Source organism: Dioscorea cayenensis, unplaced genomic scaffold (assembly GCF_009730915.1).
Source record: "Dioscorea cayenensis subsp. rotundata cultivar TDr96_F1 unplaced genomic scaffold, TDr96_F1_v2_PseudoChromosome.rev07_lg8_w22 25.fasta BLBR01001244.1, whole genome shotgun sequence".
NCBI lineage: Eukaryota > Viridiplantae > Streptophyta > Magnoliopsida > Dioscoreales > Dioscoreaceae > Dioscorea > Dioscorea cayenensis.
This window is the reverse complement of record NW_024087635.1, coordinates 2,160-29,154: the sequence shown is the minus strand read 5'-3', so window position 1 is coordinate 29,154 and position 26,995 is coordinate 2,160. Positions and strand designations below refer to the sequence as shown.

At 33.8% G+C, this 26,995-nt stretch overlaps 1 protein-coding gene across 1 annotated transcript; it reads left to right on the top strand.

Annotated features, from left to right (window-relative positions):
- The first annotated feature begins 22,209 nt into the window (after nucleotides 1-22,209).
- On the top strand, nucleotides 22,210-24,968 carry LOC120255930. The gene is made up of 2 exons (XM_039263696.1): nucleotides 22,210-22,687; nucleotides 24,782-24,968. The coding sequence occupies exons 1-2, from the start codon at nucleotides 22,210-22,212 to the stop codon at nucleotides 24,892-24,894; spliced, it is 591 nt and encodes a 196-aa protein (XP_039119630.1). The 3' UTR covers nucleotides 24,895-24,968.
- Nucleotides 24,969-26,995: the final 2,027 nt, after the last annotated feature.

Here is a 26,995-nt window from a genome sequence, read left to right as displayed (position 1 = left end):
TAAAACTTTGCCTAACCTCTGCTTTGTTATATTTTATAAATGTACTAAATTATTCCTACATAGGGATTAAATCAAACATCTACAAATGTGACAACAACCCATCCACCTGGAATTACACTTAGGTGGATGCTTGATGTGAGTCAGTTATCTTTGAAACTTAAATATATTTTTGTTAATGAGTTTCTAAAATGGTTTATGAATATTATGTAGGGTTCTAGTCAAGTTATTCCCTCACAGCAGAGTTTTGTCACAAGAGCTGTCAATGTAAACACACGTGAAGTGGTAAAGAGACCTCCCAATTGGCAAGTGCCATCAAGGTACATGGAAGGAAGACCCCCAAGCTACAAAAAGAAGAAATATTTTGGGTGGAGGCAATTCTCAGGACAATTATAGAAAATGTGAGGAAAAAGGAGGAAAATGTTACTGGGGAGGTTGCTCATATTGTATGAATTAATCTTATGGCAAGCTAGATGAAATTGTTGTTGAGATGTTAGTTTTTGTTGGTTAAATTTGGACTAATCAAGCTTGGCTATTTTTTTTGTGCAAGAAATTTCAGTTACCATGTACTTAACCATAACTTTTATTGTTTAAAACAAATGGCATGATCTTGTGTTGGAATTCTTTTTTGTCCATAAGCAAATGAATTACTCTGTTGCAATTGTTTTGAAGGGATTTGGAGATTTTTAAGTTCAATATAGATATGAATATGAAATAATTTTGAATTTTATGATGAATTACTCATGCAAGACTTTCCAGAGATGAATTACTCTCGTTACAATTTTGAAATATATGAATTACTAAGGTAGGACTTCCATACTAATTATTGGAGTTTACAATGGCAACAAATATGAATATGAAGCCATGAAAGGGGATTGACAATAAAGTTCTCCTACAGATTGCATTACATTCATTAGTTTGATCCCTCTATCATGTATATATAGAAAGAGAGAAAGAAGGCAATTTGTTCTGGAATTCAAATTTCCAAATCAGAGTTTCAGGCTTAGAAAATAGAAACTTGTTCAGAAAAAGCGCAAACATTAGGAGACAAAAGAAATATCAAACTGATATATGCTATTGTAAACATAACAAGCATCCAAATAGAAATAGACTAGAATTAGTTTCCCTAACCAATTTCATCTAAATAACTGTTAATTTATTTGAATAATCAAGCTTAAGCAATAATAATTAAGCTTCATAAAAAATCCAAAATCCAGTACAATGAAATTACAACTTTAAATTGATTTCCCCAACCAATTTTACTTACCAACTACATCAAAAAATAAAAAATCAAATAGTAGCCGAACAAATACAATTAAACAACAGTAATGAAGCTTTATAAAAAATTAACAACACCCTAAACAATGAAATTACAACTCCAAATTGGTTTCCCAACCAATTTCATCTCCCAAATACCAAAAAAAAAAAAAAATTGGAAGGCTTATTCACATGATAGTATCATCACCAAGGTCTTCGTCGTCCTTCCCCTCTCATCCAATTAGGGTTCTTCTAGGTGTCAAGCTTCACAAGGGTGAAAGGAGATGGGACGTTTGCTTTTTGGCCCGAAGGACTTTTTCTCTTCATCACAAAGGAAATAAATAAAAAAACTCCTCCACGTGTCATTCCAGGTGGCACGGGCAACTTCTTTTGGGTGAGACATGGCAAGACTTAAATAGGCGTGAATTTAAAGTATAGGTAGACAATTGAAATTATTAAATGTATGGTGACTAAAATAGGAGTTACTCGAAAGTTGTGTGACTAATTAAATAGTTTACCCTTTTCTTTATTGGCATATATAAGTTTTGTTCATCTTTTGTTTTGATGGTTGTATATTTAATTATTTTATTTTGATTTGTTGTAGGATTTTGATGGTATTGTTGGTAATTTTTTAATGGTCTTTTGATATTTATCATTGTTTTTAATCTTTACAAGTTTATTTCTAGCTTGCAAGTCCTTTTAGCTATTGTTGTGCAAACCATTTTAACTTCAATTTTGCATGATTTGTAGGTACCTGATGCTTCTAGTGCTCAACAAAAGCTGCGTTGGAATAATCATTCTCCCGAATCAAGTCATCAAGTAAATCTAAATGAATCGAGTAAGCTCATTGTTTTTTGTCTTTTAAATAGTTTATTATTTTAAGTTTTTAGATTAGTGTTTTAAACAATTCTAACAAACATTATCCAATATAGTTTACAATAATAAATGGTAAATATGTTATGTTGTATTGATTGTCTCAAAAATCTGAATTTAAACAAATAAATCTCAAAATTAATAGATTTTTCATTATTTATTTCAAAAATTCAATAAGTATATCACAATGCATTGAGTAGTTTCAATATAGATCAAAGATTTGAAAAGAATCAAAACAAAAGAAAAACCACATTCAAATCAAAATATACAATATTTGGTTCATTTCGTTATAAGTGGGGGGAACTAGGGCGAAAGTAGACTAGCTTCCTCCACTTTTGATGTTTTTTTCCTCTCAAAGTGGAGAAAGTAGCCACTTCCCCCACTTCAGACTGAAGTGGGTTTTAACTAAAACCCAATTCAATATTTTTCACACTGCAACTGGGGAAGTGAGCCCATTATAAAAACCTTCCACCCACTTCTAAAACTCTTTTCGAAGTCACCGAAGTGGATCAAGCAATCTCCCGACTCCACCAGGCAGCACCGTGCTTTTCTCAGTCAGATATCTTCACCGATGGCCGGATCTCCACATCGTCAATGGTTGGATCTCCCGTTCAGCAAAGGCTAAATCTTGCATCGATCTCCCGTCCGCCAAGCCGGATCTTGCCTCAATCTCCCCTTTACTGGGTGCACCGTGCTTTTCTTGGTCAGATATCTTCGTGGGCTACCAGATCTCCCTTCCGGCAGTGGCCAGATCTCACATCGATCTCCCCTCCACCATGCCTGATCTCGAATAGATCTCTCATCCGCCAAGCTGCACTGTGCTTTCCTTGGTCGGATAACTTTGCTAGCAGCTGATCTCTCCTCTGGAGGCTGGATCTTGTCATGAACTTAGAATTATTGCCATCAATCAAGATCTTGAGGTATTCTCTGCCACTTTCTCATCATCTTCTAAAATTTTTAGGATGATTGCTAGGGTTTGGAGTTCTTCGATGTTGCTAATGAAGGTGTTCATAAATTTTGTTTTTTTTTTGGTTGGGATTTGACACATTGATGTTTGTTTTGTGGAAGTTTGGATGAATTTTGGATGGTGGTTCTTGTTGATTACCCAAATAGAGTGAAGATTGCCATTTTTTTCATATAAGCATGAAGGTCTTAGTTCTATTTTTTTCACTGTGCTGGTATAGAAGAGCTACCAAGTTGCTAATCTACAACACTAAATCAATGATACGAAGGTATTAAACAAGGGAACATAACAACTAAAAAAAAACAAATCAACTACAAGAGATCTAAAAAACAACCCATACTATCACAAATTCAAGTATATACATCTACTTGTAGCTAATATTTATTGTTTATTGGTGTTGATTGGTCGGGAGCTCTACACAGCTGTCAGAGTGGTTCAGTCTAGTAGAGACCTTATTCAGGATTCTTCTTGTCTCTCCTTTTTAATTATCACTTGAATCAAATTCGAATTCTTTACCATTATTTTAATATTTTTCATTTAATTTTTTCCTTTGATTTGCTATTTGAATTTGAATTTGGGTTTGTTTGTTAGTTAATTAGTTAGTTTCAAGATTGATGAGCTTGGTCTTTATGTATTTGTTCAATTAAATGATAAAAAAAAAAATCAATCTTGATGTTCAACAATCCAATTTATGTTTGCATGAGTAGGACTTCTGATAATTGAGTAACATCTACTTGTGGCTAATATTTGTTGAATTGTTGATGTGTGTTTTACTCAGTTGGACACAAGAGTACTTCTTCATCACTAATTACCACTCTATTTAAATTTATCTCTATCATCTTAGTCGTTTTCAAGGTTTTAGGAGGTTCAAAAAACTTATTAATATTGATAATTAGATCCTCTTTTTTTTATTTTGATTCCTTGGCTAACTAACAATTTCTTGTGAATTGTAAGTTTGTAACTAAGAGAAACTCATTTTTAAACTTTTTAACTTGAGATTAGTTAAATTTGAGTAACATTTGTTTTCCTTCTTGACACATCCATGTTGTGACTTGTGACGAAAGAATATTCTTCATTAGAAGTTGCTAGAGTGCACCAATCCAATCTGGTTCATTGCAAACTACTTATCCACTCCATCTAAAATGATTAAATTTTATCTTATCAAATAGAGATATATGTTTTCAACATCATTAATGTGATTATATTTTCATAGTTAATCTTCATTGCCCCATGATGAAAGTGTATATCCATGATTTTGGACCATATTATTTTTTGTCGCAAGATTAAGTACTCAAGATTTACACATCATTAAGTACTCAAAATTTACACAAGCAACTGATGTATTTTGCAAGACACTCTCAAGAACCTAAATCCTAAACATCTCAGGGAAATGGCATGACTCTTATTGTCTCCAAACGAAAAGAATTCTGCCATGTTGTGTATTATTTTACTTATAGTTTTTTTTATATTATTCACTTTATTATTTTAAGTTTTTATATTAGTGTTTTATTATTTTATACATCTTATTACTAGTAATTTTTTTAAAATGGTTCTTGTAGGTGACGCTATTTAGAAGATGATATTTGTTGTACTTGGGAAAATCCTTGTCACTTTATTTGGTTGTTAGAATTAAATGAAAGTAGTTTATCTTTGTGTTAGATTTGGAATTGAGGCAAGAACTCTTGCTTGTCAAGATTGAATGGTAATTTATTTTTGGACATGTATCTTATAAATATATCTTTGTGATGATGAAATAGTTTTTATTTTTTTTTAGTGGAATGTCATTGTTCTTTTAATGATATTGATTCTTTTAATTTATTGTAAATTAATTTAATTGTGTATGAAATATTAAATTATTCATAATATATTTACAAGTGTAATAATGTTTATATTGATAAATTAATTATTAATTAAAAAAAAATTACCAACAGTATATATAGTCATTGCTAAAACTAAACATGTCTTTTTCAATATATATCTATAGCAACGGATATTGTAGCCATTGATAAATCAAATGGATTTATTCCAACAAATGTTGAAACCCTTGGTATAGGTTTATATTTATGAGATTTTTACCAACAATAAAAAAAAATTGGAATATACATTTTGGCAATGGTATAAGGTAAATAAATCTAAGGTGCTTTTAACAACTGTGAAACCAATAGTTACAATTATATTCCGTTGGTAAATCTCATCAATCTTTTCTAACAAAAACTATAACGGTTGGTATAGATGTATACATACAATACTTCTACGAACGGTAAAAAAATTGTTGGAACAAATGTTTTTATTGTTGGTATATGGTAAGCAATCTGTCGATGCTATTTCAACAGTATCACCGGTAGTTACAATCATATTCCATCGGTAAAATTAATAAATTTATTCCAACAAACGCTATATCCATTGGTATAGGTCTATTATACCTACAAGATTTTTACTGATAGTATAAGAAGTGTTGGAATAGGTATTTTTACCATTGATATAGGGTTTTGGGACCTCTACCAATGAATTATTGATTAATGAACATTTTTTACACCGTTACCATGTGACAATTTATTTATAGTTAAATAACTGACAATCCTAATTATAATAAAATAATCAGGAATATTAAGTGTGTACTTAATAGCAAGAAAAACAAATCAACAAATAAATAATCAAGTAATTAAGGGAGAATTAATTTTTTTGGAATAATCATACAAATAAATAGTTACATAACAATTATCCAATAAAGGTAGAGATTATATAAATAATGACATGTTAAAAAATAATTAACAAATTATAAATGTATGCTAGATAAGAGTGAATAAATTAAGATAAAAGTTTCAATTTCCAGATAAATATGCAAAATAAATGATTAGGAAAACTAAATAAATAAATAAACAAACAAACAAAAAAAGAAAAATTTAGATATTTGAAAATAATACGGCAAAGTATGATAGATTAGTTGCTTGAAGGTTTCTTCAAACTCTAAAACTCCATATCAATGCAATAGAATCAACCTCTTTGGAGAGGTCCTCAAAAGATGTAATGAGAATTAACATCCTATGAAATGGTTACTATAAATGAATACCAAAGTTGACATTAGCTAAACTCTAAGGGTCTGTTTGGATCACAAAATAAGAATGGGAATGAGAATTACAGGGATGTGAATGAAAAAGATGTTTGGTTGGAAGGAATAGGTATCGGGGATGGGAAAAAGTGAAGTGGTGATTCTTATCAAATTACTCTTGTACCCTTATATTAATAAATAATATAAAAATATGTAGAAATATGAATTATGATTAAGAGAAAATAAAAGTAGGTATTTATTAAATATTTTGAATATAATTATTCATTTTAATTATTAAAATTAAATATTTAAATGTAAGAATTAACTTAATTATTTTGGCATCTCCCCGTTACTAATTTAATGATTATATTTAAATATTTATTAATTAATTAAAATTAGTTATTATATAATTTGATCACAATAATAAAATATTTAAATCAAACAATTTACTCTTAGTAATTATCAAACTTAAATACAAAATATTTATAATATTGATATTGAAACATATATAAAGCTAGATGAGAGACTCATTACTATGCTAACTTTGCCTTCATACTCTCAAAAGCTAACAATTGCTTCCAACATCTATGATAGCACAAGTAAGAATGCAACTTGGGGAGGGTTCAAGGGCCAACTCGATCAAACATGCCCAACAATCAAATCAATCGGCAACTTGGGGAGGGTTATAGAAGCCTAGGGAAGCATGCAACCAAACGAGTGTATTGTCGAAAAGTTTAGAAGATGAAGAATAGTAGAAGATGAGCTAGCAATCATAGAGCTCACGCACCTCTCTTCACTCAAAGAGATAAGATTTTCCATTGCTCAAATATAGCATTTAGAATCCACTTACTCTCTCTCATTCCACATATATTTTTATACAGTTATAACAAAAAAAAAATGATTACAAAGAAAATTACAAAACAAGCCCTGACTTAAATTAACTGAGAACCTCTTTGGTTGCCTTGAACTTGAACCAAAAAATTGATCTGGAATAATCCTGGCCATCCATTCCTGTTACACACATTCTTTCACAAACCTCAACAATCGTAACTATTTTACAAACATTCATTCACATAGCTATTCAAACAAAACAATACATTCAGACAAACACATCACTCATTCAAAACACACGCACATCCTCTCTTCATCTCTGCAATTGAACAGCTTCAAACAACCAACAATCTCCCCCTTGATTGAAGGCTACAAACTCCCAAAAGCTCTCTGAATTTATAATGATGCCTCACATTCAAACACTTTGTAAAAATATCATCCTGTTGATTAACTGATTTTCAGAAATTTAAACTTACCACTTTGTTGCTCACCAATTCTTTGATGAAGTGAAATCTCACATTAATATGCTTCATTATCCCATGGAGTGTTGGTTTCTTGGCTATAGAAATGCATGATACATTATCGCACCATATGGATACTGGGTCTTCATAAGTAATACCAAAATTAGTCACAATCCTACTCATCCAAACTCCGTGACAAAAAGCTGAACATAAGGAAATGTACTCTGCATATGTGGTTGATAAAGCCATTATGTCTTGTTTATTTGATAACCAACACACGGCCCTAGAACTAAAGCTAAAAACACACCCTGAAATACTTTACCTATCTACTCAAATCACCACACCAGTTACTGTCTGCATATCCTTATAACACAAATTCAGCACTTCCACTATATTGAATTCCACAATCTAAAGTCCCAGAAACATACCTGAGAACATTCCTTTCTATTGCAAACTAAATTTTAGTAGGACTAGACATAAACCTCGACAAAACTACTCATTGCAAACATTAAATCAGGCCTTGAGTGTGTCAAAAACAACAATTTCCCAATCAAACATCTATAGACTGTTACATTTACTTCTTCTGACTTCTCAAACAATTGTTATTTTGTGCTAGGACTCATTGGTGTAGAGATAGTTTTGTAACCCTGCATATTATACAATTTCAATAAGTTTGTTGCATACTTTCTCTAAGACAAGTGAATTCCATGATCATCTTGCTTGATTTCAAAACCCAAAAAATAATTCGTGAGCCCCAAGTCATTCATATCAAATCCATCTTTCATGTCCTGCTTAAACTTCTCAACTCCCTTCATTGAAGACTCCGTATAAATCAAATCATCCACATAAACACACACTATTATCAAATCTCCATTTTCAGTAATCTTTTTATACAAGGTATACTCAGTCTGACTTCTCTGGAATTTCTGTGACTAAAACCAAGCATCTAATTTTTTATACCAAGCTCTTGGAGCTTGTTTCAACCCATACAAGGTTTTAATTAATTTATATACCATCTTCTCTTTACCTAGAATCTCAAATCCCCTTGGTTGTGCCACATAAACCTCCTTTTCTATTTCTCCATTAAGAAAAGCTGATTTAACATCTACTTTGAAAAACTGGCCAATGTTTTATAAGCTGCAGTAGCAAGAAAAATTCTTACTGTATCAAATCTAGCCACAGGTGAGAAAACTTCCTCATAATCAACTTCATGCTTTTAAACATAGCCCCTTACCAACCAACCTAGCCTTGAATTTGTCAATTGTTCCATCTTGTTTATATTTGGTCTTATAGATCCATTTTACTCCAATTACCTTTCTCTCTGATGGCAAATTAGTCAACCTTCAAGTCCCATTTTTCCAAATTGAATTCATTTTTAACTCCATAGCCTTCTACCAATGTAACAACTTAGCTGCTTCTTCATAAGTACCAAGATCTGTCACTGATAATGCAAACCTACAACTCTCATATATTTCAATGAGAGATCGCACCCTCTGACCTGGAGAATATTCAATACTAAATTCCCTGGTTTGACCTGATCTATCACCAACATTTTCACTCCCTGGTACAGTATCAGTAACATAAACAATTGGTTGATCACTACCTGAAATATTAACTGACACAGATTTTCCCTTCATTGCATCTTGAAACATTATCTTCTTTGGTACAACTTCATTTGATTCCCAATTCCAACATTCAACTTCAGCAAAATAAACATCTCTGCTGACAACTACTTTTTCAGTACTTGGAATAAAACTTCTGTAGGCACCTTGCCAGATATAGTTACGTCCTGATCATTCCCCAACTTAACAGCATGTTGTAGATGAAGTTCCTTAAACAATTCTCTTCTACCTGTCAAGTGATGTGAACTACCACTATCCAAAAGCCAAACACAACTATTTAGTACCTCAGTATCTTCATGCACCATGGAAAGACTTCCAAATTCACTAGAGCTTTTGTTCCCATCAAAGCTAGGATTGCTATCTTGGATTCTGTCTTGATTTCTGTCTCGGTTTTTGTTTTGAGACCAGCAATGAGACCTCATGTGACCATATTTCCCACAATTATAACATTGTATGATCTAAAAATTTCCTCTGCCAAATCTCTTATCAAAGGTGGCCTCATAAACTGCCTCTGACCTCTTCCAAATTGTTGTCTTTCATTAAATTGTTTCTGATCATCAAGAAAATTACCCTTAGTCACTCCAAAATTTCCTCCTCTTCCTCTAAAATTTCTTCCTCTTCCTTTAAAATTTCTTCCTCTACCTTTTGCAAAAATTCTTCTTCTAGACCAAGCTTCGCCACCATAATTAGAGCTACTACTACCGGAAGACTTCCCCTTCATATAAAATGCCTTCTCTTCAGCTTTTTCCCTGAATCTATTGTATCTAGCTTCATGAGCTTACAGACTACCACTCAACTCATTCAAAGACAATTTGGAAACATCTCTGGCCTCCTCAATAGAAGTGATCACATGATTAAATCTCTCTGACATACTCCTCATAACCTTGGACACAACTTCCTCATCAATAAGATCATAATTAAGACACTTTATTTGATTAACAATAGCTACAACTCATGTAATATATTACTGCACACTTTCCTCTTCTTTCATCTGCAGGACCTCAAGCTTCTGCCTCAATGTCTGCCTTCAGACTAAAACCATCCTCATAGAACCATGGTATTTCACCCTAAATGTACTCTTAGGCCTTTTTAGAAGTAGTAAATCTAACAATTTAGTCAAAAATAGACTCATCCACAGCTTGCTGAAGCAAATATAAAGCTTTAGCATCATCCTGTTGCTTCTCCATCTTATGAGCATCTGTACCCTTTTTAGCAACCCCTTCTTCAACTACATTCCATAAATTTGGGGATCTAAAAAGGGTCATCCTTACACTCCACCTATCATAATTATCTCCCTTGAAGAATGACAAAGAGGTTTGAACCACATATGGGTTTGATGTAGAACTGGAAGCCATGATATCTCCTTTTACTCAAACACAAACTCCACACACAACAACCATAACAAAGACACACAAATCTTCACAATCAACTACAAAAAAACTCACAAATCCTAACCTTCGTGGTCTGATACCACTGTTGAAAAGTTTAGAAGATGAAGAAAATCAGATGACGAACCAGCAATCACAGAGCTCACAAACCTCTTATCACTCAAAATGATAAGATTTTCCACTTCTCAAACAGAGCATTTAGAATCCACTTACTCTCTCTCATTCTACTTCTATTTTTATATAGTTACAACAAAAGAAAAAACAAGTACAAAGAAAATTACAAAAAAAGCCCTGACTTAAATTAACTGAGAACCTCTTTGGTTGCCTCGAACTTGAACAAAAAACTGACCTAGAATAATCCTTGAAGACCATTCCTGTTACACACATTTTTTCACAAACGTCAGCAAAATTAACTGTATTACAGACATTCATTCACACAGCTATTCAAACAAAACAATACATTCAGACAAACACATCACTCATTCAAAACACACACACATCCTATCTTCATATCTGCAATAACATGTATACTAACAAGGAGAAGAGCTAGCTCCAGTATCTAATCATTAGGCAAAACTAAACCTTAGATATATATATATATATATATATATGTATAGTGTACAAACATTAATTTGATGGCTAGTAGGCCAAGGACATGTATAAGTACGTAGTTATGCATAAAAGTTGTATCATCAATGAATAAAAGCATTCAAATGTATAACTACAATATACAGCTGGAGGTTGACATGTGAGTATATAACACATATAAATAGGTATAATCAAGGAGGTGCAGAAATGTGCAGAAATATACGACTGTCCACTTGCAAACCTATATAATTAAATAAGGGCTGCAGAAATAGAGTGTAAATACATCTGTATATATACATATATATATATGTTGGGCACCTAAGCACGCTTGGAAGGACACATGTAGACATGCAAGTCATGCAATTCATGCTAATCCTATTATAGCAACACACACACAAACAACAACCTCTCATATTAAAATAGCAAGCTCTATGAAGGATAGAAGTTCAACAACCACCAGGAAAATACAGTGTACTTGGGACAAACATCTAGATCTTAACAACAAGCTAATCAGGACAAAGGCTAGGATAGAGGGGAGAAGAACCACTGTTTTAAGTTACAAAGACAACAAAGCTGGGGAACAATCAAAAACAAAAACATTTAAGCATGATGAGAAGCTTACTTAGAGGAATAGAGAGGGATTTAGAAGGTCTCTAGAGCCAAACCAGCACTTCAAATGCTCCCGGAGTTGGAAATGCTGTCTTTCAAGGCTGCAACAATATTCTAAGGGAAGAATCAGTCTCTCTTGAAGTATGCTTTAAATGATAGAGTAAATACCTCTCCAAAATAACCCCTTCATAGGGCTGTATAGAGATAAGAGAAAGTGTGGAATCCTACCGTGTTTTCTTTCATAACAAAAGGGAGAAACAAAGGCGGAATCCTCAAAAACTAGGGCCCCATGTAATTTTATCAAGCGATTATTTTAGAAAATATTTAATATTATATAGATATATATATATACATTACATATATATAAATAATTTACATACATATGTGTGTGTGAAGTAGAACAAGATTACACTTCCACAGAAGCTTTGTTAAAAAAATTAATTTTATACATAAATAAAAAAAAATTCTAGTGACTCTTGATACAAGTATATGACAATGATTGAAAATTTAAAAAAAAATTAGGATTGACATATATAAAACAATTATGAAATTTTATGGGTTATGAATGAAAAACTTGTACAAGTGAGAATGTGAGATGAGGCTTTCAGCAAATGAAAGCAAAAAAGAAAAAAAGGAAAAATTTTCCTCAATGAAAGAGATTATATATTTTTTAATTCATAATTTTAAATGCTAAAATTAAACTCACACACACATATGAATTAAAAAAATCTTAAATATTTGGATTTCTTTAAAAAAATCTGTTAGGGAACACTCTCCACGTCATACATGACTTGTCTTTGATATTATTATTAGTATAGGGATCCCATTTTCTCTCTTTTTCTGTTGTTGTACTCATGCATGCATGTAATATATATGTATGTAAACATATGACTATTCATTGCTTTTTTAACATGGTATCAGAACTTTTGATCTATTTTTTTCAAACACCATCTTATGTATTTATTTATTTATTTATTGACTTTTCTCAGTTTTGTAGAAGGAAATATGATACGAAACCCATATGCTGAAGTGATCTTGCTCTTTGTTTAAAAAGCATTAAGAAGTAGTTACTTTCATAAAAGTGTCACATCGTAAAATGAAATGTTGAGCTTCTAGTAAGTGATATCACTTCCAATTACTTCCACACTTCATACCATTACACCCATCTGAATGCCCTTAAGTGCTTGTAATTTTGGTAATAATTCAACTTTTTTCATTCATACACTTGTAAATGATCACTTCTATGCATCATTGGTAATCATAACTTGTATATTACTTCTTCCTTTCCTTGTCAATCCTTCCTCAACTCATCTTTTCTTTATTCCCTTTTTTGTTTGTGTAATTTCTTGAAGAGTCCTATTTTTCCAAGCAAACCTTTTTAGTCTCTCTCCTTTGTACCATGCCCACTTTCTAACCCTCGTTACATATGCTGTTTGATCTTGCTGATGTGACACCCTATCAACCAAAGAGTTAAACAAAGCTAGCAATGTGGTTTTTTATCAACTAATGAGAGGGTGTCACATCATATCACATCTACAACCCAAAATGATAGATGCAATAAATATGAAAGATTTCTCAATTAGTAAAGGATTAAAAAGTTACAATTTAAATTAAGAGAATTACATTTAAAAAAATCTAAAATCTCTTTTTTCCTTTCTTCTCTTCTGGTGATTTCTTTTCGTTGTGTTTTGTTTTGTTTTGCTTTGTATTGTTTTTTTTGTTTTTGTTTTTGTTTTTTTGTTTTTTTGTTTTTAGGTTTTTCATTTTTTTATTGATAATTTGGACAAAAATATGAATCCTCAACCTTTAAAATTACCAGAAATTTGTTTTGCATTATTTTAATTTAGAATTTAAATTTTCCTTAAATTTTATTTAAATTTTTTTACTGATTGATATTCTTGGATTGTTTGGTTTTTTACTTGATTATCTTTTTTTTATATAGTATGATGATATTAGATTTCATTAAATATTTGAGCTTAATTAGTATCTCACTCATTCCAAAACAACACACCCATTTACCCATTTAATCAATACAATTGGGATCTAACAAAACTCTAGTTTTTAATTTTCTTTTCAAAAAATTTTAAAACATTTATTATTAAAAAAACCTGATAATTATGTGTTTTTCCATGCAAATCCAGGCCCAGTTTGGTCCACGTATTTTAAAATTCTAGCTCACAACAAATATACCTCCCCGAAATCGAAATACAAATTCCAGCTCTCTCAAGAACCCAAAACACAAATTCGAGCTCTCTCAAGAGCCATGCTTTCCTCTCATCTTCTCAAATCCATCAAACCCTTCTCCCATCCCAGCTCAACTCCATCCAAACCTCCTCCTCCAATCTCAATCCCATCTCTGGCTTTCTCCCATCATAATTAATGTGAGTGAACTCTCACTTTCCTCCCTACCCTTCTCTATGATCACGCCATGATGTCTCACTGAGAAAACCACTAATGAATGTAAAATGTCCATGTATTTCATATCATTTTGCAGACTCAATTAGCATATATTAGAACCATATTATGGAATTCGGTGCTAAATATAGTGTGTTTTATGTTAACAGGCTTAGGGCAGCGCTTCAAGATGAGAGAGAGCCAAAGGAAGTATTTTAGACATAAAACGAGGAAGTTGAAACTCTCCAGCCATCATTAGAATAAGGACAAGGAAAATTGGGTGGCTTATGGGTAGCTTATGGACAACCTTATGGCTGTAAGTAGATTTCATAGAACCTTGCAGGCATGCTTATACCAGTAAGAGGGATTCATAGCAAATTCAGAGAACCTTACGGGCAAGGTTTAAGCTATTAAGGATGCCCATAAGGACCATCTAGAGGATCTTACAACCATAGTATACGCCCATAAGGGCAATTGCAAGGAGCAACACAGTGAAGTTTAAGGTCCGGTGCTTACGGTCGTAAGTTAGACAGTAACACAAACAGATGACCTTACGAAAGTAACTTACAGCCATAAGTGGTCCGTAAGAGTCGTGACTATCTTCTCTAGCTCCCTTATGACCATATCCTTACGCCCGTAAGTAGCCCGTAAGTAGTCAGGTATAAATAGGCATGATGAGGATTTTCAGGGCATTGAATTCTTTTCTTTTAGCCGATTCTTGAAGGCGAAGTTAGGAAAGATAAAAGGCGAATCTCTAGCACCTGGGGATCAATTTCAATGGGGATTTAGCTCAACATTCAAGGGGATTGAAGATTGTAGCCATCAAGTTCACCTTGCCGGCGTGCATGGATGCTTCTCAAGGATTTCTTCGATGATTCTTCATCGGAAACATTGAAAATGGGGTTTTTCATGGATTTCATGTTACCTCCTATTATTTTTATCATGGATGTTTGTCCTCCATTAATGGAGGAATGTTTGTAATCATATATATTTAAATATAATTACGTGTTTGAATGCTTGGTTGCTAACGAGGTGAAAGCCTTAGCTATCATGTTTGATGTGCTACGTGACAAGTAGAAATATCCACCTAGCATAAACATGCCGTGATTAGAGGGAATTGCAAGTAAGCCTGGGTATAAGGTACTTTGGAGACTCCGTCTCCCTCAATTCTCCCGATTGAGTTATTGGCAATCTCTATACTCTTTTCAATCATGTGGAGTGGATTTTAGGAGAAATCACATTTCTACTCTGTATTCGAATTAGGGATAATCTCTCTTTTTGGGGGAGATTATCTACTTAAGAGATTGTCATTAGCTCAAAGTGAGATCTCATAGAGTGTTAATGCAATTGTGTGGATGTATGTATCAGCTTTGCACCTATTCAATTACTCTTCACCTGAGAAATCGGGGTTTAGTATTATTCTGAAAACCTCTTGGTTCAAATAGGATTGCATACCTAGACAACCTTTGTCCTGTACTTTATAACCCTAGATGGATACTATGCCTATACATTGCTTTCTTCATTGACTTCTCTCCTATTATTTCCTGTATTTTCTTATTCTTACTTACTCTTGTTCACACACATCATTCAATCATTTAGATTATTTTTCGGGTTTAGAGTCATTACTAGTATTCACTTTTCTTCCCATATGGACCAAAACTCTGCTTGTATTCACACTTTATTACGTGATTGGCATGTACGCTTGTGTTTCCACATCACCCACCATGAATTTTATCCTTCAATCCATACGCTTTTTCTTGAAGCTAGTGATTATGGCCTTGTTGTTTTCTTGCCTTTTTCTTTTCCACCCCTTTGGTTCCTTTGTGCATCTTGTGGTCGGATGGGTGGAAGCTTTTTCTCTTCTTCTTCTTCATCACCTTATTCCTATTCTTCTTCTTCTGGTTATTCATCTCATCATTCTTGTTATTCCTCCTTTGAAACCCCTTCTTACTGATTAGATGGCAAGGTGAAATTATTTCAAAAGTTGCTAGTTGTTCTTTTCATTGTTCTTCTCATCTGTGAGTGATGGTATTGTATAATTCACATTCATACAATTCAGGTTTATATTCAAAGGTTTGTTTGTCTCCCCCAGTCATTTGATTTTACCTCAGTTTTATCTTTCTTGGTTGATGTGACTTGCAAGTTTATTTATTTTTTTATTTTTTTATTTATTTATTTTGTTGATATTACTACAATTAACTTCTATCAAAGATCATCAAAACATTCTAAGGATTTTTCAAACAAAAGATGCAATATGGACTGCTAGGGTCATCAGACTAAAGGCTTATCTAGTCACTCTAATATATACCACTTAGATTTGTCATGCCCTGGACCCCGCCAAGCTGAACTTGGTGCGCAGACAAATGGCCATAGTCCAACAGGAAGAGAGCTTAGTGAGCTTGCAAGATCTCATATCTTAACTTAGAGGAGAATGCACTAAACTAACAAAAATATAAAATGCAGGTACAACTTAAGGAATACAACAAGGTTCGATACAAAATAATCAAAATACAGAAATTTTCCAAACTGTAAGGTTTTAACAACCATACAACAAAATTACAATAACACATGACACAAACTCCAAAGGGAAATGCTACTACTGGAAGTTTGCTAAATAATCCCTAGGTCTATTGCTCTTGATCTGAAAAGGATTTAAAAATTTTCATGAGCTCACTAGCTCACTAAGTAATCCAAAAATTGAAAACAAAAAAGTTCGGATCTGAAATATACAGAGTAATCAATAACCCAAAAATATAACAGTTGATGAAAAATCATAAATTTAATGCTCAGATTTTTTAATAATAAAATATGTCTCCAAATTTACTATAAATGTCAAAGGTCATTTGTTTACTCTCGGTGACCTGAGCTAGAATAACAAAGGTCATTTGTTTACCCTTGATGACCAAAGATTGAATATCAGAGGTCGTTATTATTTCACTAACATACCAGTGCGAAACTATAGTCTCAATTTTCTCAGAATTTCTTACGGACAAAGTCAGTGTTTAACCCCCACTTGACAGGGTAGAGTATAGTTCACTTGGAGACAGAAATCCTCAAACAAAACTCATAATCATGGAAATCACAAAATTTCCCAAACATACATGTAACTAAAAATACCAAATTTCAAGCTAATAGCCTGATGCTTCCACTTTAGAGAAATAATAATAATTTTTAAAAAAAGTTACTAAAACAATTATATCACCATGATTGCATGGAAAGATAACTCATAGAAACAATATAACTATATAAATAATTAAATGATAATGGAATGGATAAATATATGTTTAAATAAAAATTTGAAGACAGTGGCCATTGAAAGCATGGGTGCCAACGAGTGCCATTAATTCAACTAACTAAATGAACAAAGCATAGTTATATGATAATAATCTAAATTATTATAATTCATTTTGAATGGAATTCCTGAAATTTTATTATTTTAAAATACAAGAGTTCAAAAGGGACTACTTACCTGGTATTAGCCTAAGTCCAATTAAGATCCAAGACCATTCCTTAAAAAGATCCTAAATCCCAATGATTGACCAAGTTAAAAAAAAATCACCCTAAAACTATTGTACATAAGTACTAATGCAAACACACACACAAATATATATATATATATATATATATATATATATATATATATATCTACCATTCTATACAAAGGCACTGCTCGGGGTGTTGCACATGCTTCAATAATGGGCTTCTAATTAGCCACTTAAACCTCTCATCTATAGTATACTAATTTCCCATACAAACTGCAGGTTCTCAAAATATACTTGGTAGTCAAAACTGGGTTGGACCAGACCAAGCACTAGGTCGGTCCGGTTCAGTCCGCAAAATCGGTTAAAGAAAAAACCGGCCTAGAATCGGATGAATTGGCCGGTTCAACCGTGAACCAGATGAGCAAGCCGGTTCACCAGTTTTCAACAGTCAATTATAAAAAAAATAGTAAAAAACCCTATATCTATTATCTTAGCTTGGGGTTGAGGAGTTCATCAACACCAATAACTCTCTCATCAATGAAAGCCCTCACCATTACCACAATAACAACAACCACCACCATCCTCACATCTCCTGCAACCTCTCCTCCTCCTTCTCCGACTCCTCGCCATCCTTCTCCGACAAAGTTCGTTGTACCCACTTTGACGGCAACCTTCACTCCCTCCTTTTCGACCACCACCATGAATCTTCTTCCTCTTCTCGATGACCCAGCCCAATGCTTGAATTAATCCCTACTTTCTCTATTTACAACTTAAAGTTTCCACAAAATCTAGAAGAAAATGAAGAAGAGGATGAGAAAGATGAAGATCATGAGGGTTTGGGGATTAGAAGGGCGTTTAGTTTCTTTGGAGGAAAACATGGTCCTTTGTTTCTTGCCCGTGGGCTTGGGATTGATAGGGTTGCTTCTAGAATGATGCTGGTGGGTGGTGGTGATCGTGGTTGTGGTGAGATGGTGGAAATGGAGATATATTAATGTATTATAAGAAGATGGTGGATGAAGATCCAAGTAATGCTTTAGTGCTTAGGAATTATAAAATTTTAGGTTTTATTTATAATATTGTTTTAAAAAACTTTGTTATTTTTCATTTAATTCAGTAAAAGAGATTTCTTTTCCTAATCTATGAATCATGATTTGTGGAAAAATTGAATTGTTTAGTCTGCAATTTAGTATTTTGTAGCAGTGAATTCAATATTTAATTGTGTTTTTTATTTAAAAATCAATATAATATTTGATGTATTATATTTTTATTAAATCCGGTTCGACCTCAGTCAGACCTCTTGACCCTTGAACCTTGGCCTTCTCCGATTCAAAGGTCTAGTTTGGTTCTGACTACCTAGAAAATATACAATGATATATATATATATATATATATATATATATGCCTTTCACTTAAAAAAAAACACTACAAACCTATACATGCAAATTGTAGATGATGAAAAAGTGGGGATGCTGGCAGATATATCCAGATGATAACATAAACATATATATATATACACCAACTTTAAGCTGAAAAGAAATGATATAAATACACACATATATATAGGTAATAATTTATATGAATTAAGCTCAGTTAAGCACCAGTTTCAACTGAATTTATAAGTATGGTTTTACAGGTTGGTTTCTATCATTAGACAAACTTCAACTAATCTTAATAATGCTTGGGCGAGCAAGGAGCATGCAACTCAGTACTCACTAAAAAAAATAGCAAGGTCATACCCATCTCATACCAACAATGGTTAAACATAAGTACTAGAGCCAGCAGGAAGCTCCAAGGATTTCAACAAAAATTTGAGTTAAGATCAAGGAAGAATAGCAAGGAAAGAACAACTTTTAAATTGAACCGAATTCATTGAAAGCCTTAACTAATGATATCAACATGGTAAGGCTTCTAAAATAAGAACAACTAATATGCTACTCATGACAAAGCTTGCAAAGCAATACACCCACAATTCAGCCAGACAATAAGCCTACCTCTAAAGCTGTCGATGAGTTGACGATGCCTGAAACCTCTCAACCTCACCCACGGCTGCCAAGAGCTTTTTCAACACTTCAGTTCTTCAAAGATCAAGTGGAGAAGAAGGAAACTAATGGAGTTAAAAGCTTGGTTATCTGCAAATAGGGATGTGATGGAAGCCCATAAATTCAGCCGAGAATTCCTCACTTTCAATTACATGCTGACAAGGGAGATAGGGTTAAGGGAAAGTAAAAGAAATTTGCATCTTAAGCTCTCCACTAACAAGTTTTCACAGTGCTGATGGCGGGATCCATATTTGCTAAGTGCAAATTTTGATGTTAAATTTTTATATATTGTAGTCAACATAATATCATGCACAACCTTATTGTATATGCGATATATTGCTTTATTCATTGTGAAATAATGTGACACCTCAATAACACCCTCTCTTAGAGAGCTTCTATGTGGGCAATGGCTTAGTTATAGACAAAATTAATTAGTTACTTCCACACTAAAAGTCTAACACCCTCTCTTAGAGAGCTTAGCTTTTTTAAAATATTTATTTATTTTCCATCAAACATTTGATTAATTTCTACATGTTTTTTTTTCTTTTGACAAATAGCCAGCAAGCACCCTGATTGATTACCCGCAAGTGTACCGGGTCGCCAAGTAATACCTTGAGCAAAAGCCCAAGGATCGTATTCCACGGGGTTAAGGAGCTCCTATTACTCCTCCATCACTCACTTTCTAACCTTACAATTCAAGCATGGTATACTAATCTAATACAAGCAAGATTGTAAATAAAACACAAGTGTAACAACTCCAAGTCAAGCAAGAAAAATCACAAGAGCAATGCTGATAAGAATAGGCCTAGGGATGAGGATTCCCAAGAGGGGTCATCAAGATATAAGGATGCATGAAAATACATGGCACGGGTGATTTAGACCGACGGACCTCAACAATAGTTCAATCCCAATTTCTCGGCGGCTAAACCCTAAACCCATACAAATGATGACAAGGATCTCTCCTTAGTCATATTCCTATGATTGCATTAAGTGAATGGAGATCACGCAACAAGGACACACTTAACCTAAGTTTATCCTCATGGTTCGGAGGGGCTACCTACACCCAATTTCTCGGCATGTTGGTCAACAAATACCCCTATTAGCTCATTAACGATCTAGTATACGAGAGTAGGTCACGTCTACATGTACAACTCAAACAAGAACTAAGGATTTCTCCACATAATAGTTCTAGGCATGAAACACAATGAGCCAAATCATAAATCACACCAATGCATATCAAATATAAATGTAGCATCCAAAAATACAAGATGAACCCCCCAAGGTTTCACCTACATCCGGCGGCCTTGAGGGGTCTAGTGTGCCATCATACAAATAAGTATCTCAAACACAACAAAAAGCAAGAAGTAAATGCATAAATGACACTCCCTAGTCCGAATGATGAAGAGGAGAGAGAATGCCGCTCGAATGATGCTTCTTCTAGCCCTAGAGATGCCGAATGCTTTCTCCTCCTTTGATGATGAGGCTTCCCTTTAAGTTCAAGCTCTTGATCTTCCCAAGCTTCAAGCCAAACTCTCCCAAAGAATGGTGTCTTCGTTTCTCCCCTTCCTCCAAGTGATGGCTGCCAAAAAACCTTCAAAAGTCTACCCTAGAGTCTCCAAGAAGTCCAGCCAAAAAGTCCCCAATCTTTCTCCAAAAATCCCTCTATATACCACTCATCATCCCCCCTTGATGGCCTCTATCCCGAGTGCTATACCACTCCCTATGGCCCCCATCCTGAGTGCTATACCAAGTGCTATACCACTCCCTATGGCCTCCATCCTGAGTGTTATACCACTCGCTATGGCCTCCATCCTGAGTGCCATACCACTCGCTATGGAGCTCAACATTGACACTATTTGGGGTAGGCAAACTCCATCAAGTAAATATCTTCTATTATAGCTACAGTGATCATCCCGGGCTCTATACTGGGCAGCATTGAGGCCGTATGCCATGATCCAAATCCTGACTTGAAACTCTCCATGTGCTATAGTGATAGCTACAGTATCGATACTACAGTACTCCATCTACAGTGCTTTGCTACAGTGAATACCCTACAGTACCGCGCCCTGGTTTTCTTCTCTTTTTCACCCGAATCATATCCTCGTGTCATCCATGGTGTTCTCGTGCCCTGCAAAGCAAATAACACACGATCAAGCACAAAACGGGCATCAATTCTAATGAAAATACATGCTAGAGGTAACAAATACATACACTCAAATACGTACATTGAGACACTTATCACACCCCCATATAAGGGAAGTCAGGAATTTCTACATATTTTCAACAAATATTTTTAGAATATTTTTTATTTACCAAAGAATTATGAATGGATATCAATGCCCTTTTTAGAAAACACATTGCCACTAAACTATCAAAGATAAAGGGATGTAGATGCTTAGTAACTCTAACTTAGGGTGGGGGGCTTTCACTTAAAGAATTGATTTTATATGCTTACAATACAAGAAATTATATTTTTAGGCCCTTTTGGATTACCCAATATTATGCCATAATCCGTACATTATGGCATAATATAACATTTTCACATAATTATGGCATAATGGCTGTTAGGTACCTAATTTACATTACAAAATTATGCCATAATATAGGAAATATGGCATAAAAAAAATATTCCACTCAAAGTGGAATATTTTTTTTATGCCAAAGAGCGTGGCTTGGGGTCTTTTATGCTTCTCTCCTTCTCTCTCTTTCTCAAACAAGGCCAATAACCTTTGTGACTTCGCCTGCTCTATCGGTCTCCGCTTCTCCATCGATCACATCCGAGTCGCCTCACTCGGCATCTTTGCTATCTCCAGCATCCGCCTCTCTATAGGCATCGTCCTCTCCCCAGTCATCTTCTGTACTCTTGGCCCTGATCCTACCTCCTCCTCGGACCTCCTCCACTTTATCCACTGCACCGTCCCCTGCTCCGTCGTCTTCGTCGACACCGACCCCTACTCCTCCCCCTCCTTGCCACTGAGTTTCAAGCCCATGATCGCGAGTGGGATTGAGTTCTACTTGAGATCAAAGCCATCACTAGATCACCCGCCAAAGCCGAAGCCCAACCCCATAGCACCTACCAGAGCCGAAGCCCAACGCCGGAGCATGTCGGCGATCGCCTACCCGTGCTACCAAGGTACCTCTGTTTTTTTACCCTGGAATTGTTTTTTTTATTCTAATTTGTTTGCGTTGCTTGTTGGAATGAAATCTAGTTTATGGATTTATATTATTTCTATAAATTTGTGTTCTTTTTTGTTCTTACGTCAGTTTTGAGTTTTGAGTTTTCTGTTACTATGAATTGTGGCTGATCCTGAGGTTGATGACTAAGATAGTTCGCAAAGTATGAATCTTGTGAAGAACCACATTATGCTACTCAAGTTTGTGAAAACAAAATAGTTTATTATTGAATTTGGTGTGCAGGTGCTAGTGCTGCTCATTGATTCCCAAACTTGATTTTTGTTCTACAAGTAAAGTTAGCTTTACCTATTCTTTCTCTCTATTTTATAATCTAGACTAGTATACTAATTACGCTAGTGGAATAAGAATAAAAGCACAACTTTAAGAAAACTGGAGAAAGTGAACTTCTACCTACCTACCCAATTTGTGACTAACCTTGCTTATCTTTAACAAATTTCCAGGATCTACAAGATGGATGCTAGAATGTGCAAAGTTTACATTCTTTGTTGTTCCTATAAGCACTCAACTCACTTTTGCAGTTTATGACCAAAATGCAACCTTGTGCTTCAACTTTTGAAAAACTATACATTCAAACATAACAAACAACAATATTCTTAGCTTAAACCAGAGATCACTAATCTCAGCTGCCATAATTTCATACTTTAGTAAAGTTGTTCCCTTTGATCACATAACAATCTCCACTTGCATAAACATTAGAGTTTTGGAGCATGGAGATAGTTGCTAGTTTTGACTTTTGGCTAGTTATCTTTGCGATGTCTATTACTATATGTCTGTGAATTATATTTTACAATATTCTCTCTTGCTATTTATCAGCATGGCTTTGACGGTCTGTGAATTATCTCTAATGTTCTAGACAAGCATGCGTGCATGGAGATGCATTTAAGAAATATCCTTTTTGCTTTCAATTTGTGCATCATATCAGCAACAGAATGCCTTGCATCTAACCCTTCAGTTTGTGCTTTAATTATAGTGTTTTTAAGAAGATACACTTCTAATTAAGATGGGTTAAAGAAATAGACTTACAAACTTATATTAATCTTTGCATGGATTATGATTTGGCCTTTGGTGAGTATGTTATTTGACACAATTTGATCACATAAACTGGCAAAAAGTTTCAATCTCTGGTTTTTTTTCATAGCCATGAATCATTTGTGTTCTCAAAGAGAGAACAAGTTGTGAGCTTGATGATGGAAGTGCCCACTCTTCATTCGTTTCCCTATTTGATAAGAAATGAATGGACGTTTGTATTTTTTTCTTCCTGGATACTTGCTCTGAATTTACAAATTGCTCTTTTATTTATTTTCATAACAGTTTGTTTCCCAGTTGTATGTTGTTTTTGCTGCATAATACTTATGGCTTGACTTGTGTATTAGTTGATCAATAGTAATATTAGTTGATCAATAATAATGTTAATATTTGGATATAATGAACTAACTGTTGTTTGGTATGTCAATATAGAGTGTTGTATATCAAAATATCAACATTTGGTATGGAAAGCAAAGGTAAACATGAAAGTAAATCAAAGTGGAATGAAATTCATAAGGCTCACCTAATAAGGTTATTGGGTGAGTATAATACTCTTGCGTACCATTCACAAAATGAATGGACCAAAGAAGTATGAAACAAAATGGTTCATGACATGATAAGCAAGTTTTCCAATCCAAGCATCACCATAAAGCAAATTAAAGCATTAGAACAAGAGTTGAAGAAAACCCTACAAGCTTCTAAAAGGTTTTTCTGAATTAAGTGGCTTTGAATGGAACTATGAAAGACACATTGTATCGGCTCCTAATGATGTTTGGGTACCACTACTAGAGGTATGTACATAAATAATGAATGATGTTTTCATTAATTATAAAAATTTAATTTGGAACAAAATTAAACAGAGGAATAGAGATGCAAAGAAGTGGCATACTAGACCGTTTCCATATTTTATGGCATTGTAGGAGGTTTATGAGGGTAAGCATATATTTTCTAATATTTGACTTTTATTAGTTTTATTTTACTAACATATTATATATTTGTTATGTAGGGAGATATGCTAAAGGTAAACGATCTCGTGGTATAGAAGATTATGAAGATATTTCTGAATCACCAGTGCACACCCCAACTCCAAGTGTTTTTACTCTAAACGATCCACTCTAACCATCACCTATACACAAGACGGAGGATGATGATAACATGCAAGTAGAACTCCTTGTTCTCAACCACAAAATTTTCAAACTCAAAGTTCAAGCAATGAAATGCTTTGGGGAATAGGGGATCAAGATGGATAGAGAAGAAAAAGGGAGCAAAAAGTAAAAAAAAGCCCCAAGATTCATCATTCAACATGGATAAATACGTTGCATTTTGAGAGTGCTAGAATAAAGAATATCTCGACGTTCTCAAGGGCACTCAAGTATTAGAGAAGCATACAATAGAAGATTGCATGAAGGTGTTTAATGAAATGAGTGTCATTTTCACAGAAGAAGAAATATTCAAAGCTACCCACATTTTCATTAAAGATAAGAGTTATCATGAACTCTTTTTATGTCTTTAGGAAATGCATAGAGTGTCATGGCTCAAAATGATGTTTACGAAAATGGACTAAAAGATGATGATTGTTTTATAGATGTTATGGGTTATCTTGAATGTTTTGATTATGGACTTGTTATCGATAATCAGGTTTCATGAACTTATTAAACATCTTTTTTTGTATGATTGTTATGGGAATGTTTTGATTTACAGGTATAATTTTTATCATGAACTTGGTAAACATCCTTTTTTGTATGATTGTTATGGGAATGTTTTATAGATGTATTTTTTTAGCATGATTGTTAAGGGAATGTTAAGTTTTCTTGAACTTGCAAAATTTTCCAAACTTTTAGATTCTTTTCTCACATTAAGTCAACATAGCCAATGGCTTTTTTAACAAGACCCAATATTTTTTTTTATCCAAAAGACCTAAACAACAATTTCATGATTGCCATAAACCTATGGTCTAGCTTAGTGATAGCTACAATAATCATTTCACATCTTCATTGCTATTTCATCTCTTTTACAAGCACCTGCATTTCGCTCAAAGTTGATGGTGTCAACATCCTCTCTATATGAGTCATCTCCATTAGGAACAATAGTTTCTTTGGCTTCACCATCAAAATCCTTAACAACATCTGCACCGTTATGGATACGAATGAAATTATGCAACATACAAGCAGCAACCACTATATCAGTTTGAGAGTCGATTGGGTGAAAAGTTGTTACTTTAAGTATTAGAAATCTCATTTTCAAAATGTCGATGATGCGTTCAACATGATTCCTTAATGAAGCATGTCACCAATTAAACAGTTCTTTTTAATTGCTCAGTCTAGATTGTGCTCGACCTTGCTCCTGCAAATGGTGACGAACAGCTCTGTATAGACCAATAAAATTTAGGGTATTGTCATATCCTGCATCTTCAAGATAATATTTACCCTTTGAGGCTTCAAAACCTTGTTCAATCAAACATTGGAGAATCCTAGCATCAGAAGCAGAACCTTCCTAACCAGCTCGTATATATACAAAATGAAGATCAAAATCACACATGACCATAACATTCTGCGATAGCGTTTGTTCCCTGTTTCTGTAAGGATCTTGTTTATCCAAAGAAATCGTGATAGGAATATATGTTCCATCAATAGCACCAACACAATCCTAAAAAATAAACAAATATATAACATTTACAACGACAAAAAAAATTTCAAATTAAATTCATAATATATAGCTTTGCCTACCTCGAAATGTGGGAAAATTTTTCTATTATTCTGAATAACCTATGATATCATTGTCAATGGAGGTTCTATACATTCACGAGCAAGTCGATTAACAGCTTTAAGTACTTTACTAAATGATAACTAACCGTTTCTACAGAATGTTGAAATCGCTCTTGCACATCATGATTACTAGCATTATGAGCAAGAGTGTACATAAACATTGCTAGTTACTCCTCGATTGTTGTCCGTTTGGAGTTACAGAGGAGAATTTTTTTTCTTTTAAACAATCAACCAGTGCTTGAAATATATAAGGCTCCATACAAAATTCTCTTTTGCAATGTTCCTTATGACCTTCAAGAATTTCTTGTACATATGCAGCACCTCTAAGAATAGATGTGTGATGTTCTACACTTCCGGAAGTCATTGGACATTGTCTCGACCAATAGCTGAGCATTAATAGATCATCTTCTTTATTTTTTTTTCCTCTAAAGATTGAAGGAATCCATGGTGAAACA